Raw genomic sequence first — 18,586 nt, forward strand, 5'->3', positions numbered from 1 at the left:
ATACAACCTTTGATCCAGATCCATTAAACTACTCAGTAAAATTATTTAAAAGCAGCCTGAACTGAATTTCAAAATACTTCACGTTCCATAAACAGTGTATTTCTTGCTCACAGATAGTAACTCAAACACCCTGCAACAAAAATAACAAACTGTTTTAATTCACAGTTGCAACACATAAACATGATGAGATCTGTACCTTGTTAATCCCGACTTCCCCACTCCAACAGTTTAAGTTAAATGTCACATTTACATAACATTTACATAAAGACTCAGTCTTGTTTATACAAAACCCAGCCTTATTTTTGCAACATGCTCGATGCTAATTCATAATGTAACAACAGATTGTTTTCTCTATCAAAAGAAAGTTTAATTCTGAGACAGCATTTGAAAGACTGCAGTTGCTCTGAAGCAATTTAGCATCATTCTTCATTACTGTCTGATCAAGGGGGTTTTTGTTGTTTGGTTTTTAGGTATTTTTAAAAAAAAAATAATTGAAATTTTTGGACACTGTCCTACTCTAACCAAAGCGCCCTAACTGATTTTATACATCACGGCCACTCATGCGTTTCATACTTAAGGCCAGCACACCCATTGCAGAACACTCATGGAGCCTCCTGCCACAATCCATGGGAATTCAGCCATGGGCTTTAATGGTGGTAAGGCTGGATCCTGTAGCTGGGAATACTTTAGAAGCTTCCAAGCACTGCTCAGATTGTTTGTGGGTTTTGCGTTGTGTTTTTTTTTTTTTAATATCACTTCAGTGTTATCACTGCTTTCAACAAGAACACAATTAGACTGGTGCTGACCCCTTCAAAAATTGCCAAGGCCGGCAAACACTGCAGAACTTCCAGCACAACTGAAAGCAAAGCTCACGGGAGTCTGTGATGCGGCTGGATTTAACCGCAATATTTTATAAAAAAACCTCCAGCTTTCAGCTCCTCCATGCAGGGGTCTCTGCGGATAGATTGATTGCTGTTCTCTTCTGTATTTTAGAACTTTCAAATAGTTTTTGCAGAAACCCTAAGGCCTCATATTGAAAGTCAATTTAAACAAGAAATAATTCGTAAGCTAATACCAATAACTCTTCACAGTAATAAAATAAACACTTTAACCTTAAAACTACTTATTAATTAGACACAAAGCCATTCAATCACATCTAGTGATTACTACAATTGCTTTTATTAGCAACAAGACTACATTCTTGGGTTTTCAGTATGCTAACTTAATCACAAAATTTCAAATAAATCTCTACGAGGGCTGTCTCCTGCACATCATATCCCCATCGCAAGATGTGCAACAGATGGTAAGAATCACCTTTTGTTTTTCCTAGCTCCTTCACTAAGGCAGTATTGTTACAGTGGGGCTTTTTTGTCCAAAAGGATGTTTTTGTAACGCAACTTGGAAACAGCCAGTTTCTGTTAGTTTGCTCTTAGATGCTTGTTTCACAGCTGGACACCCTTGACTGAAAACAGTGCTCCTGCTACTTCCACTGGCTTTATCTGCACTGTTCCAGAAGAGCACAGCGGTCCAAGGGACTCAAGACTGGCGAATACTTGCCACAGCCTTGTGTCCTATTAGTCCTGGCTTGATTTAGAGGCTGGGGATCGGAGGCAGAAAGGACCCAAAAGACAATGCAAGTACAGCAGCTGCATGCATCCTTCACACAGTGGTCCTACCTGCATGTGAACTAAGTACCAGCATCACTGGATTCTTCCCCAGGAAGGCCATCAGTAGATTTAAGTGGAACAATGCAGTGTGTCACTTGCATCTTTGGCAGTTTTTACCCTGTACATTACTTTGATGATTATATATAGATAGAAATTGTCTTCCTTCATCCGCATACATTGCTGCAGCACTGACCCAAGTGAGAAAAACGAGACAGAGACATAAAATTGCCACAGATGTACCACAGGTAACACTAAAGAAGAGAGTATTGCTTATTCAGTGGGTCTCCCATAGACACACAGGCTACCTATAAAAGGTCAAACACATCCACTCCGATCAGTCATCCAGGACTCCCAAGCAAAGCAGCACAAAGATTTGGCAAAATTGGTTAGGATTAACCTCATCTGAAATAGATTGGCCAATTCCACACAATGCAGAAGTTGCCCTGTAGGGTGCTGTGTTTTTCTCAAGGTGGCTGAAGGAAGGTGAGGGCAGCACCATGCCCATTTATTACGGCAAAAGACTAAGGTCATGTGCTGACTAAAACTACAGCCCAAAAAGAGAAGGGAAGTCCTAAGGGTAAAAGCAATACTAGGGAACCGTGCAGGAAGGCAAAGTTGGTGTACTTGTATACACACCACCTACTGGAAAGGGTCTGTGGCATGAATCACCACCAGAACCACACTCAGACTTCTGTTCTCGAGGAAATATTTGATTTGCTCCAGCAGAGAGTTTGTGCATACATTGCCGCGCATGCAGTAAGGATGACTAGGTGATCATGACACAGAGAGAACCAAAAAGCTGAACTTCTTGATATAGCAGAGGAGAAATGAATCATCCTCGTGGGACTTTACACCTAGCGATTTCAAAGGCAGAGGTGGTTATCCAAATACCTCTATTGATCCTGCTTCAAGAAGAGCAGAATCTCTTTCATACCATGCTACCTAGCCCAGCTACAGTATATTAGAACATCAATAATATTTTATGAGCAGCCACATTCAAAGCAGCAGCAGCGAGACTGTATAGCATTAGCACTGGCATTTGCCTCCAAAAACAGGGCCACGCTTTACACTGTATCCCATGTGGCACCCCAGCAGGGAGTCTAGCTGTTGGAGTCCAGAATCACCTCTCATCTTCTCTAGCAATGGAGTTGGAGGAGGGATGCAACACAGACTGAAAGGGACAGTTGCATCAGATGTTGACTTCCCGACACCTGGGTGTGTTAGAGAGGAGAAAGCTCAGATCTGTTGGGTTTTGTAGTTGGTTATTTTTGGTTGTTTGTTGGTGGGGGGAGGTTGTGTTTTTGTTGGTTTGGTTTTGGTTTTTTATGCGGGGGGATAGATCTCTTCAGCTTGGGATGGCTTTCACTTTGGTGAGCCTGTGCTTCCCATAGAGATTACACTTAGTGACTTCTCACCATCTTAAGTAAAAAGCTGTAATGTCTTTTGGGAGGAAATGTCTGCACTTCAGAAAGTTTGACCTCACAGAAACTGATCTCAGTGGTGTATTTCTGAACAGATTAGACTAACAAGGGAAAAAACTGACTTTTCTTACATTTACTTAAACCAGTTATCAGATAGTTCATCAATATGTTTATTTTGTGGGGCCCTAGGGGGACCTTGTGGGAAATATGTGGGGTCCTAGGGGATTCCACAGAGAACAAAAACAGGAGCTGAGCCAGCTGATGAGCAGACTTTTACTTATCTTCTTTCATGAGTGTATCTTATTTAGAACCATAATCCCTCTTTTGCCATGAGACCATTCTGCCCTTACATGGAGGTGCCCTGTTTCTAACTAAAAATCAATACAGGTGGCAACACATATTATATTTTGATCCCAGAGCTAAACTATGCCATGCTCCACCTGAGAAAACTAGGAAAGGTGACGATTTTCAAGTTTTGTATTTGGATAACCTTTGCACCAGGTAATAAGCTAAACCTAAATAACCTGCAACTCTAAACAAGCTAAGGTCATTGCAAACCATGGGGTGAGCTGTCAGCACTGCTAACAGATGGAAAACTTTGGAAGACATTGGGGGTGTCTGGTCTTGCAGCTCTTTTCAAAGCCAGATCTGTATGGGAATGAGTATGATTCACACTTTTTCAAAGGCACAGCAGTGCTGAAAGCGTGGAGACTTCTCAAAAGGATCATGCCTCCAGGAACTGTCAGTTCTTCTCTACTGCCCTCATCTGTGCTGCCCTAAAGGAAGCACTGTTTGGCATTAGGACAGTAAATATTCTCATATGTTCACGATTTTATTTCATCTAATACCCTGTTCTCAGCACTGGATGAAATGCCTGGATAAAATAGCTTCAGTGAGCAAACAGCACCATTGCTCTTTCCCCTCTGAACTGCTACCCCAAAGGCTATTTTTATGCATTTTGAACTCTGAAAATACATCCATTGCCACATTCTGAGAATGCCTAGATTTAGGAAACACAGGGTTGTTCTTCCTGTAGTGCCGAATAAAAAAAAAAATATTACTATGCTTATACAGTACTTGATGAACAATTTTGCTGATCCTAAAAGAAGTAACAAATACTTTCTTTTATATCATTGTGTGAAAACAGTAGGCAAATGACCTTTCAAGTACAATAGTACATTTTCAATGGGTAGTATCAAAACCCAGTTTTCATCATGGAATTACTGACCTTTCCCCTGTGAATTTCCATGATCCCCGCTCAAACTCTATGGTATAGCTAACAAATGTTCAAGGCCCAGACCCCAATGTACTCAATTGCACTTAAATTTCACAAATAGTAATTCCATGATGCCACCATATTTCAGCATGCAAGTAAAGTGATTAGAAATCTAGTCCTACAATGCAGTTCAGCCTGAGCTGGTAAACACCACATAATTAGCCATTTCAGTATAATGCACACTTTTCAATAACAAATACATGTAACAAGATGGGATTTTTAAAACTTTGAGCTATCTTAAAATCCATATCAGAAGTACAGTTCAAGCCACAGCTAGACGGATGGACAGAAACTTCATATTTATTTTTTGCTAAGAACACAGTGGAAGCTGTGTACCTGTAATTCTGGTAATTCTGTCATACTTTGTGTCAAGCTTCACTTGGGCAAGCCATTGACCGTGTATGCCAGGCTATGTACTGTCCTAGTGCCTTCAATCAGCATTTTAATAAGTAATTAGACACAGATTGACCTTTTAACAGAGACTTGTTTTACTGCTGTTGGCCTCGCTTTTGTATTTAAAAGTGTCATACTTGGTTCCCCGTTCCACTGCAGGGTGGCATCATTCTATTTAAAACAATATAGTATCCGTTGAATGTTTCAATTCTCAATTCATAAATTCTCAACAGTTCCTGCAAATCTGGTTTGTTTGGTTTTTTGTTTGTGTTGGGTTTTTTCCCCCCCGCTGTTTGTATTTCACACATAGAAACCTAAACTATGTGAAGAGGACCATTTATGATAGATACTATATGAACACAGAAGGAGAAGAATTGCAAGTTCTCAGGAGCAGAGACTGTCTAAATAGGCAAAAACAAAGGCACTAACTTTCTAAAGGTCACATGGCAGACCAACAACAGAGATGTAACACCAAGTTCTCTGTTTCCTAGTCCAAAATTCGTCTACTAAACAAAGGAAAATGGTTTTTTAGTTAAGGAAACCCAAGCAAAACTCACACTGCTTCAACAGAAGGGAACAGTATTTCCTCCTTAGCAGTACAGTTACAGAGAAAGTATCTGATGGCTCCCCAAGTTGCTAACTGGGGTAGATGACACACTAAGAATGAATTATTAAAGCTGTCCAAGGTTAGAACACCACACTGCAGAGAACCCACAGTGGGCTTTGAAAAAAAAAAAAAATGACACATTAGTCAAAGATAACATTCAACTCATTCAAATTCAACAGCTATTTGCGGTCCAGTGATTGCATGAGCATGCGATTCCAATACTGCATCTCCACAGGATTTGAAACAATGCAGTATAAGAGAATAATATCTTACTACATTCTTTGTATGAAGCAAGCGAGAGGAAATCTTGTGGCAGAAGCTTTACCAGGGGCTCAAACTTAGTACATCAACGCTTACCATGATTCTAGTCTTAAGTAGTTGTCCACATTCCCAGAAGACCTTATTGTGCGCTGTATTCCCTTTACAATACTAGCATATTTTTAAACCATTTCTTAATACGACTTCAATTTCTTATATGATTATTTTTAAAAAACATCAATCTGCTGGTCAAAATATAGATGCAACTGATTTTGTAGAACTGATACCAGAACTTAAATACATTCAGTAGTCTAAAACTATATCTACACACTGAAATACATGTGTCTTCAGCAATATCAATGCTATGGCTTTAGTGAAGAGAGCTGTGTGTTAAAAAGCTGTCACTTTACATGCAAAGAAATACGTAAGATAACCCTAATGTTACATAGCCTACTGCTCAGAGGTTAGGAGATGTCAGAATGGGGTTTTTTCTGTACAACCTTAAAAACGAACCTGGTATTTCCTGTGACCTAGGCTTTGTGTGATCTCATATCTTTCATGTTTTGTGTATTGAGTTTAGCCACAAAAGCACGGTGTTCAATATGATACTACCCAGAATTCTTCGCTTTAAAACATACACTTTGTATTATTGGCCGATTGGAACCTAGACCTTGGACAAAGAATTAGCATTTTTTCCTGGATTTTGCCATGGTACTAATAACCTAGAGGAGACGCTGAATCTGAAAGGGGTATCTTAGATACTTTAGAGGACAAAGTGAAATTTAGAAGTGATGAGCTTAAGTCAGAGAAATGCTTCTAGGCATTTATCATCCTGTCTGGAGCTGCATGCTTCTTGTACCAGCTACAGTTGAAAGCTATTAGCAGGGTTCTGAAAATGTTAAAAAATACATGCTTCAAGTGAGTGACCAGACGACTGAAAAGCAAATCAGGAGTGACCAATCTGTTAGAGCTCTGGGAGCCTGTGAATCAGTGCTGAAAACCTTTGCATGAAGGCCATAAGGATTCATGAGTGTGAAGGCTTAATAGAGTCTTTACCCAGGAAATATGACAAAGTATCCTAAATTAATGAGTTTAGTAGCAAGGCCAAATCAAGGGAAGCCTAAGATCACCTGAGCCTTATGGTGGGACCCAAACAGCATGCTCTGGCTCACATACTGGGTTCATTCTTCCAAGGTAAAGTTCTTCACGGATGCTTATTGCAACATTTTAGTGGGATGGAATAACTGATAGAATGACTTTTCTAAGGGCCTGAAGACGACAGCAAACTTCATCTTTCACGGTACACATCACACTTCTTTGTAAAGATCAGTAGATAGTGACAGGTGGGTTATCAAAAATGAATGCAAACACATTCTTAGTGAACACCTGTGACTTTGCTCACACAAAAGAACTCCAAACAGCAAAACCAGTTCCTCAGGGTAACATTCAAATGCATTAACCTCCCTTTTCTTGTTGAAATGCCCTGCTTTAATCACTGTGCTCCTCTAAATGTCAGCAAACAAAACACACAACAATTATTCCACTTTCCTTATTCATCTTCAGAATACAGTCCATCCACAGCATTGAATCAATCAAGTTCTCTATTGAAAAAAAGAAAATTCCCCTCCACAGTCAAAACTTTCTACAAAATTCAAGCCCTTATTGGAAGGTGCGAAAGTACTTGAGTTTCCAGTGGGAAAAAACACTTTTAATAATTTTTATTTACTGCAAGAAAAATTAAGATTTCCTCAGGAATGAGTGGAACATTGCCACCGAAATTTCCTGAGTCGAGGTTTTTGTGAAGGACACTTGAAGAGGTCCCTTAGTTAAAGTTCCACAAACTAATATATAAATGGAAGAGAAAGAGAATCTTGCCATAGAAAATATCAAGTAGTATTGAGTTCACATAGCCAACTCTACTTAAAACAGAAATGCTTTTTAATATGGAATTGCAATTCAAAACAAACATTAGCTTACCTGACCAGAAAGCAATGTAGCCCAACGTCAAAACTTCTGTAAGAAAAAAGATCCACCATATTTTAATTATTAAAAAAAAATACTACTCTCTTGGGTATTGTACCAACATTGAATTCCAAAACAATCAATAATACCAAAGATAAATATAAGATTCCTGAATTGATAAAAACAGAAATGTAATATACAATCTCTTTTCTGTAATGACATGTGAAATTTAAGATAATCATCATATGGAAAGATTTAAATTCACATTAAAAAGCTCACAAATTCCTTGTTTGAGTATTTCTTCAATAAAGCAGTACCATTCAGAGTAGTATAACCCACATAAAGCATAAATTGTGTATATTCTTTTACTGGAAATATTTTAAGCATCCTGATGACCAGTGAGTCTGTATGTTTCCTGTCATATATGCAGGTAGATCCTCTATGCAAAGCTACTGCAGAATCCTTTCTTTCCCCGTTTGTGCTCTGTACTGCACTAAAATGCAAGCGATTGCTGTGAACTGTCTCCATGACACACAATAACCGAAGAACCCCCTTATGTCTCCTACAGGTACACAGAATATACCAAGAAGTGGGCCTTGCAAGTGTGTTCCGCTCAGATCCAGTGAGGAAAATAATTTTCAGGACTTTTGATAGTAAGTACAAGTTAGATCACACTAAAATACAAGAACCATGCCTGAAAACCTCAGCACTGACAACATACGCTGGCAGTTACTGCCACTGTTTCTTTCCCTTTTCTGTTTCCTCCCTGCCTCAGACAGCTCAGGAGAATCAAGCTCATGAGTAGTGTACTAGCAAATCCTTGACACTACAGGAAGGTATCTGCTGATTTGAGATATTTATCTAGTATCTGATATATGTGCCAGTTTTGGGACTATCAATCAATATAATCCCAGACTAACTATGTGCGTAACAGCACAATTAGAAAATGCAAATGAATTCTTTCTAGTGCTGGACTTGCTCTGAAATGGGCTTACATGCTGTACACAGAAAACAGTTTGGCATATACTAAGCTCTTGAGCATCCTGTTCCAAATACCTAATTGATCATTTGATTACAACATGGTTTTATTTTAACAGTATCACTTGCAGTGTGGCACCTTCTACCTGAAACAGCAAGAGAAGTCATCAGATAGTTAACCGCATCCTGGTAACAGCAGATAGTAAGTGAGCTGCAGAAGTTCTGGGAGTTAACAAGGGAGGGAAAGTCTACTGGCTCAGCAGGTGGACAGGAGGGGAGCAAGTTTCTCACTTAAGAGCTGCCTTGCAACAGGAAAAAAAAAATATTCTTCCAGAAACATGCATATGGTCATAATTAAACATATATTTTCACATTTCTTTCCTAAAATCATTACCCATTTTACATTACTGTTATATTACTGTGTAATTATTCTGCATGAAGTGTATCCAGTTAGCTTTCTACATTCCTCCTGCCTGGATGCACACTGTAATTTGGCTCTTCCCCTTCACTAAAATATTCTGTGTCATGCAGGCAGTATTCTGTATCAGAGCCAGCCACAGTCCATATTCATAGCTCTAAAAAACTTTTCTTCCAAGCAATTGGAACCAAGCACTTGATTTGTGCTTGGGATGGGGAGAAGAGGAAATTTGTACAGCTCTAGGAAACTGCTGTATGCTCAACAGCCATCTTACACATCTTCACCCAGCTCATCTTTTCAAGTTCTCCTGGATATTGTCTGATGGCAATGACCAAACCTGCTATAGTCTCTGATGAGACAACATCTGGACTTCTTGTGGACAAGGATGTGGAGCGTAAAAACATCACCGCTTTTGACACTGAACCAAAAGCCAGAGGACTTAGTATATAGCAGGCATGGAAACTGAACGGTCCTGCTGACTTGAGATAATCAGAGCTGAAGGAGGCTGGGGTGGACAAAGCTGAGGTAGATGGGTTCAGACAGGGATGGAGAATGAGATAGTCTGCTGTGAACTTACATGCCCTTTTTTCCTCTCATTTTTCACACTTTCAAAAACATAATGCAATTGTTATCAAAAAAAGATCTGTAACTTTATTTCATATAGGCTACAGCTATTAAAATACTTCCACAAAGTCTTCAATAAGTATTAAAAATGAACATGCATAGAACCAATTTATTAGAATAAATGAAAAGGAGGAAAAAAGATCAGAGCCTCACTAGGTATAACAGCACAGATAGACAGGCCCCATTATTCCTCAGTTTGATGCTGTACTGACATATTTCTGACTACCTAAGATTCTGAATTCTCAGTCAGTGTAAGCAGTCATTTAAAGATGTAACACCACTATGTCCAACAGAATTATGAGAATACACAGAACATCAGGGTGTACACCTAGGTCTTAAAGATACCTCAGGACAGTACCATTGATTAGTTCCAAAAGCAACAAGGCCAAACAATTTCAAACTGTAAACGGGAGAAAGTTTCATTACTTAAGGCTATAGATACTGGGTAAATAACTTTTAAGCACCTAGAATAATGAATAGAGACATTGTGCAAGGCAAAAATACTGAAATACTGATTCTTGGAGGCTGGTTTTGACAAAACACTACCACAGACGCTGTCAACCATCCTGCTTGTTCACGTTCAAATATATACTACATTTAAGTCTACAAGTGAAGTGAAAATACAGCGTAGTAGCAATGGAAACAAATCTGATAAATGTAATTAATACCTCCATTCTCAGATGGAAAAAGTTAACAAGGGATAAAAAGGGTCTGTATAGCAGTGTTCAGACTGCAACTTGGGCACGGAATAAGCAACTACATTACATGAAAAAAAAAAGAACAAGTAATCACACTGCATTTGTATTAAAAATTTCATAGTGATCCCTTCAACATCACAGGAATCTACCTATCGGGCATGACAGGGTGTCCGCCACAATTAACTCAGAATTACACCTGCCATATGCACGTGGGCATGATTATCTACTGCCTATAAAGTATACCCATATTTATTTGATATTACAACATAGTTTATAATCAACTTCATACAGCTTGTTCAATCCTGAGCTGCTCTGCAAAACAGAGGATTTATTAACTGGCAGCCCTTGCAATTTAGGGTGCCTCAGTTACATAAAAGTTTCACAAATGCTTTTTTAAATCCTATAATGAGCACAATTTTCTGACAGAAAGGTTATTTTAGATTTTAATTAAGAGAAAGGATACCCACAGCAATATGAGCAAACAGTGATTTGCCGGTTAACTTCTCTATACTGCTCAGATGTCAGTAGCAATATATTATTTTAATTTTTTTGAGAAACAGTGGGTAAAATCTAGTTTAATAGTAATAGTAGTCTTCAAACAGGGAAAAATCTTGACTAGTCAGTAGAACAATAAAGGGGAGATGTTTAATCTCCATTTCATAATCATGTTACTCATTGCAGACAATTTAATAGCTATTTTCTTTATAAAAAGGTCTCTAATTCTGTTCCTTTGAAGGGCATCAGTTTTGAATGCTTTTGTTAAGCACGGAAGTTCTAGTTTCTGATACCTTTCAATGAAAGGTTATACATATAGTCCTTCCTAATCAAATTCATCTTTTCCCCAATATGTTAACTAGAAATCAGTGACCAACAATATACACATACTAAACCAACAAGACCTCTTTTGAAAAATATAATCTTTGAAATCTCTGCCTACCAGCATACACCTCTCCTCAAGGTGCATTTTAAAAGTTTTTTCAGACAGGCAGTTTCTGCTTTGAAAGCTAAATGCATAATGCAACAAGCTGCCTCCAAATTTGCATTCAGCACAAAGCTTAGACGGGGAAGGGGCTGGGGGAGGAGAGTCTTATATAGAAGAGATATGAAAAGGCAGAAACATGCTGGTATGAACTACAGTCAGTATCAACAGCACATGCACTGAAACTGTAATCCTGATGATTCCCAGAAAAAAAATAAATTACAAGACCCCTCTTTTTGTCCCCAGGATGCGAGAGTCCTATGTGCCTATCTGAAAGCCAAATGAGCAAAAACTGTGACAAGTTTTTGCTCATACTGCAATTAGGGTACCAGAGGAGCCAGTCATCTGTTTACCCCTTGTGTCATGGATACCTTGGACTTGCTCTGAGATTTCCTTTTGTCCAATTTCCTTATAGTCCATCACTTGCCACTTAACAGTGCTGTATAGCACAGGTTTCCGACTGTATCTGCCTATTGCAGGCTGGCGCATACCAATATAAAATCAGGATTAAAAACTGGTCAGGACCTTCTCCCAGGAGGTGGTTCACGTTTTCCTGGCCACATACCCTGATCCCAGCACAGGCCAGACAACAGGGTGGCTCCCAGTGCAGCTACAGATTGACATGCAGTGACAAACTCTTGTTTCCTGAGCATCACCATCCAAATACCCGCCCTGGTCAGCACCATGTGCACATGTTATCTGATGGACTGTTTATGGCCCCGCTTCCCAAACCCTTACCCTTCCTTTGTGCCTTCCTTTAGCTGAGGTCTAAACTCAGGTTCCCTAACAAAGGAGTTGTATGAGCTTTTAGTATATCACTTTTGAATTCAATTAAATTATGCCAGCTTACGTCACTAGAGGATCTGACATCACACCTACCTAGATGAAAACTGATACTTCTCTGTGTTAGGGACCACAATTCCATTGTGCTGGCCAAAGGACCCCATCTCACAACAAGGTTTGACTGTAAGACCTCACCCCCTATGACTTACAGCATTAAAAAAAAGTTAAGTACCAAGTACATGTGAGCTTCACATGAATCAATTTAAATCTAAGCTCATTACTGGAACAATTTTTTATGAAGCTAAATTGCACAGCCTTGGTTTCCATTAATTCCTCCCCAGGATTGCTGGGCTGCATGCTATTCTTGGACACAAAGCACAAAAATTACACATCCTCTAGGATAATTTAGGAAACGATTGGCTATCTTTGCACTTCAGCAGAGATGCTCACTGCCAAGGACATGGGATGTCACCACTCTGAAAAGCCTTATGCACAGACTAAAGACAGGACTTCAGCGAAAGAAGTGGGGGCACATTATCCCCTGGTTTTTCTCAAAAGAAAAATAAAAATATTGAGAGTTGCTGCCCTGAAATTGCTTAGATGAGGGACAAGAATCAAATCCACATTCCCTGAAGAGCAAGAAATTACTACTTTCACAACAAGTGCAGCACCCATACAGGTCTCATATGCGCCATCAGAGTTCTGATCAGTCAAAGGGCCTAGAGAGGGTAAGATTTCAATGGATTTTTCTCTGTTACAGGATATAAAGTACTATGTGGGGAAAACTCAGATAGAAAGCACAATCTCTTCCGTTCTAAGAAAGTAACAGGCTAGATATCAAGACTGGGGTATAGCCAACACTCCTAGTGAACTCAAAATAACTGCATGTGTCAGCCATATATATGGAAAACAAATTTATAAGGGGGAAAGGACGTAAGCTCTTACAGCTAACATGAGGTATATTCTGCACATTTTTGAACAGACAAAAAAATCTATCACTCTCAATAGCAACGCTGCATAATTCTGGAGATCCAGTACTAGAATCACTTGTATTCTAAAAAATGTCAATATTTTTATTTAAGAATTGAGAACATTTGTTTGTCTGTGTCAGTTCTGTCAAGGACTAACAAACTATTTTTGCAGCAGCTAAAACACAATGTGACAACAACTCACACTAGCAGCATGCAGAGGGATAGTGGCACGATTCTAACTTTGGGCTCTACCTTCAGGGGGATGGATCTAGGTGGATAGCCTGCCATTTGTGACGAGTTAAAAGTCAGCAAGGTAGATGGAGACAGGTAAACATGCCCAGGGACTGTATTGTATCATAGACAGAAATATACCAGGCACATTAAAAACAGTCACGTTTCTGCTGGGACACGAATACTTTTGAACACAGAAAGGAATAGTATAAATTCTACAGACAGGAAAGTCGTTCAACCAGGAGCACTATCCCACATTTCACTTTAGCAAACAATACAATAACTGCACTTAGATCTCTTCAAATCAGTGAGACTAGTTACCACTTATGTTGGTGATGGTGATGAAATCTAACAAGTGAGTTATTTATTACCGCTTCAGTACTCTGTACCCTGCGAGTATTCACCACCTCTTAAAGCACCATTGTAGTTGCTGCAATATTTCAACAGTGGTTCTCAGCCCTTTTACCAATGTGGCTAAACTTGACATTAGAAAGTCTAACTCAACCACGTATCCTCAGGGGAGCCCATCCTATTTAACCATAGAACAGCGTTCGCAAGACCAGCACTTCCATTAGCAGTCTTTGGAAGTAAATCTGGCATTTTGCCGGTGAGCTGCTGACTAAGAGTCTCCCCACACCAGAACATTTTGCACTGGACACTGAGAGGTCATTGAATGACAGCTGCTTTCACCAACACGATGCTCTTGAATTGCTTCACTCTACTTCTTTCACAAGCAACGTCTTAGAGCAGGGATGCCCAGAAGACTGTGTAAAGAGAGAAACCCACCATTTAGCAGTTCTAAACTACTTTGCCTGATCCTCCTACTTCCGATCATCTTTCTTCCAACGCTGCCTGTGGCAACCTCCCCAGCTGGCAATCCCTCAAAGATGAAAGCTTCTAAATTACAAATAATTACAAGTGTGCAACATAAGTCTGAAACATGTTTTAGAGTCTTGTCTGAAGAATAAGGTTACTACAGGGAAAGCAGATACAAAACCTGCACATAGACTTTGCTAAATTCGATTATTTAATGTCTCAACTATAAATAACAAAACTTTGCTACAGCAAATCCCCTAGAGGGGGTATGCCTACCAAGTAGAATAAGTATTTTTCAAGTAGTGACTGCTACCAATTAACTCACCATCCTCTTCATTATTAAATAAAGATCTGGGAAAGCTATTCATATTTTTAAAAGACACTTTTGCCTGTCTATAGCTTAGCTTACACAGATTCAGACACATTGTTTTCTGCAAGTTTACTTGAAACCTACACCTTCATAGCAAAGCTTCTCTCTTCAGTGACAATCAGCACATTTCTTCCTAAGTAACAGCTGCCACCATGCTAGGATACACTATTTAGAAAGCAGATGCATAACTTAAAATAGAAAAAACAACAATTAAATTGTCACAAGATGTTTTACAGTAAAGATAAATATAGCATGAAAACTGAAAATATTCAGCTAAAAGGCCCAGACTGTTTAGTGTTGTTAGTTTTTAAAATGAAGATGGGAAGATGAATGATGACACAAATAACCCAGAAGAGTGAGATGCAATCCAATACAACAACACATTTGGGTCTATTACCCAAACTATGGAATATACTTTTGGACACTGAGCCTTGAAAGTCACACTATAACATTTTTCTGGGGACTCTTTTGCCACATATAAGTATGTTCTTGGAGCTCTCGTTTTTCACTCAGCCTTTCAATTAGTGCAAGACACTTGGTGAATTCCACTTACAGAAGGATTTTACATTCTGCCCACTGACATGATATTGGAATCAGTGGGAAAAAAAAATACGTATATGCAGCTCTTTTGGCATTCCTTCAAGATAAACAATAACAAATCCTATCATTTCCTATTCAAAAACAAAACAGTTCTTACAATGCAACAATCCCTGGCTCAACCCAATGAGAAAATTCCTGTTTAATTGAATTCAATGTTCTTTTAAACATCAAGATCTTAAGAACCTGCTTAAACCTAGACCTCAAGCTTCAATGGACTGCCTTTTTTTTTTTTTTTTTTGCAAGCTTTGGTTTTAAGTCTTAACCATCTGCAATGCAGCAAACTAGTAGCAGCAGCTTTCTTTCTTCTCAATGTAAAAATGCAACTAAGGATGAAAAAGAAAACCAGTCTTATTTGAAAGAAAAAATCTGAAGACCGTCAAATGCTTTTATATCATGTCTTTGACAAGCAATTTATTGTTGCAGTAATAATACGCAGGACTTGTATATGCATGAAGATATCTTTATCATATTATCTGACACTTGCTTAAGGACATACTGGAATTTCAACACTTCACGCTTAGATAAAACACTTTGCACTTCTATTCTGTTTTTTCCTGGCATGATTCAGCAGTACCAAGTTCCTTTTTGGTTTCCTCCATTATTAGAATAACCAAAGCTGCCACTGCATTCAGCCTGTGCCAGATGCCTGCAGCTGGAGCTCCTGCTCAGTGGCTGTACAGCTCCTCAGCACCAACTCACATTACTCCACAAAAAGTACTTTGTAAATACATGATTACTTTGAGGTTGAACAGAGCAAACCCTAAACATTTTACTTGCCAAGTATTTCCTCCATAACATCACAAGAAGTTGGGGCTTTCTGTACCTATGAGAATGGTGGGAATCCACAATGAAATCCTGACCCAGTCAAGTATCAGCAGTAAAACCCTCACTGACTGTAAGAAAGGCAGGTATTGCTTTTGCAGAGGAGAAAAGCTGTTTCCATCAGAGGTGACATAAGGGAATGACTGAGACAAAGAGGCTCCAGCAAAGACTTGTAGAACATCTCTTATCACACAGACAAAAGGACAAACTGATTCCTACTGGATTAGTGTCTAGAAGGGTAGTCAAACATTTAACCAGGGCTAATGACATTGAGCAATTTCTTTACCAAAAAGGAAAGAAATAAACTAGTCAGATAACACCTTTAGGTGTAGCATAAAGAGAAGTAAACAGAGGCAAGACATCCAGGAAGAATTTTACATGCCTCGGACAGACTGTGAACCCTGGAGTACCTAACCAATGGGAAACAGGGGAGGGAAAAATTTGGCTGGGATTAGGAAATAACAAGGTGCATTTCAAGAACTGAAAGCGTGCCTACTTGCTAGGTCACCCGCTCTTGCAAGAACATGAACAAAAATGTGCTTCACAGAGGATTCTGCCTGAGCCTATTTCATTCAGACCGGAACTTATTTCTCACACTGACTTCAACAGAAGCAGAAACACCGGTACTGACTCTGGACAGACTGTATAACACAGGATACAGTCCAACTTTGATATACATTTTGTTACAGACACCTTCACCTCCAAGCAGAAAATATCAATAAGAGTCCCAAAGCTTCATCTATGGAGTTTCGGTTATTAGCCGAGAGCTCAGGCTGGAGACCTATATAGCAGAAGTAATCTACAGTAAGTTGGCCACACAGAGAAAGTTCTTTTGTGGACCGCATAAAAAGACTTCACAAACTGCTAGTGGCCTCCAGCTTAACAAATTGGATCCATGATCTAATCTGTTTTGTTGTTTCATTTAAACACACAACTTGTATTACATCAGAAAGCTTGAGGAAAGTTTTTGGTGATTCTAGGCAGTGACTTCCCCCCAACTCTGCAATCTCCTGTGCAGAGAGACAAGAACAACTTTAAGGAGACCAAGAAGAAATTTAAGGAGACATCAGTTATTGCCAGTGTTAATGTAAGCTTAGACACAAGTCTGCCTACTTAGGAGACTTTAAGACAAGAAATTAGTTCCGTTCCTCACATTGGATCTTGGTGATATCATTCAGCAGAACACTCTTTAAAAGAGCAAATCTCATTTATATTCTGTTAATCTCTCCTAGAACCCTTCAGAAGAAATATTACTTTGATTTTATACCTTTCCTGATTCTCCAGAAGCCTGTGGTGAGTGGATGAAACCTAATGCCCATCAGTGGCAAACTGCCATAGGGTAAGTTCTCCTTCAGTTTTCCTCAAGTAAGACTATTGCAATGCAGTGTGATTGTCCAATCACTATGAGATCCCTATCCTTATTGCAAACAGAACAATGAAGTTTATTAATAGCCATTACTCATTTTCTACAGTGGTTATGAGCAGGCAGAGCACTGTTTGCCAAATGTGAGCAGCAGTAATAGTTTGTATCCGTGCAGAGCTCATGTCAAACACTATGAGGAACAGGCTTCATGGGCGATCAGCAGTAGGTGGGCTTATTTTTTTGTTATAAAAGACTGGCAATTTCAGATTACGGTAACAAAGCAGTCACCATGCAAATAAATTTCCACTAATTATGGAACTTAGACCCAAGAAGGATTAGGGTGCTTTATTATTGCCTCTTTTTACACTCCAAAGAGACAAATAATAGATTTTTTTTTTTTTCCTCTACAGAAGAGATTTAAGGAGCCTTTTACAGCTTTAATGTAACAAGCAAATTGAGCTGTACAGCAGATAAGAACTGTAGCATGCACTAATTTGGCTGACGTCAAAAGCAGTTAAATCTTTTGTCTCCATCAGTGAAAGAATGACTAACCAGTCCAGAACTAAAGCGTCTTTCATATATTCAGGTGACATGCTAGCTAAAAACAATGTGTCACAGATCAATGCCCAGCTTTAAGCATCACAACAGTTAATGGAAAAATACAACAAGTAAGTAAATCAGGAAAAGTGTCATTTTTCAACTTAGAAACAAGTTATTCCACTACTAAAAAACATGCACTAATTCTGCAATTGAGCACCCAACTTTTTGGGCAAGCATCTTAAGTATTCTGACACTGGCAAGCAGGTGTAATGTTTAAAGGCTGTGTATAACTCCATACGCTTTCTATGGAGGGCTCTCCTCTTCGAAAGACCACCCTGACTCCAGCTGTTACTCTGCATTGCAGCTGTCTATTTCATACAGGAACATGCTTAAAAATACAATAGGGGTTGTAGGTGGGAAGGACAGTGAGACCTGGAGCACTAGGCCATTTCAACACTGCAGGTGTAATTCTACTCAATCCAACTATCCTTTTAAATAATCCTTTTTCAGACTTAAGAGATCTTCTCTAAAGATACAGGGTGGGGGAAAGGCCCCTTTTGGTTTTTAAATAGAAGTGTTGCAGCATTAATAGTTTTTAATATTAAAAACAGTGAGATGCTAGATCATTAAAAGACATTTTTTGTTTTACCTGATACACTGTCTAAAACACACTGGACAACTTTTGCTTTGAAAACATCAAAGGCTGGAAATATACCAGAAGTGACACTCCTAATCTCCAGAGGAAAGGGAAATATGCATAAGCCCGTCCTTCCTTTTTTTATCTGTCAGTTCCAGCTGCTGGGTAAGTC

At 39.1% G+C, this 18,586-nt stretch overlaps 1 protein-coding gene across 1 annotated transcript in view; it reads right to left on the bottom strand.

Moving 5' to 3' along the window:
* The window catches only part of HHAT (hedgehog acyltransferase), a 156,611-nt gene that overhangs the window by 112,416 nt on the left and 25,609 nt on the right, over positions 1-18,586 (bottom strand). The window contains exon 9 of the mRNA XM_054196883.1: positions 7,600-7,635. Coding sequence (XP_054052858.1) covers positions 7,600-7,635 — 36 coding nt within the window. The remainder of the gene's footprint in view (positions 1-7,599; positions 7,636-18,586) is intronic.

Source organism: Rissa tridactyla, chromosome 3 (assembly GCF_028500815.1).
Source record: "Rissa tridactyla isolate bRisTri1 chromosome 3, bRisTri1.patW.cur.20221130, whole genome shotgun sequence".
NCBI classification, from domain to species: Eukaryota; Metazoa; Chordata; class Aves; order Charadriiformes; family Laridae; genus Rissa; species Rissa tridactyla.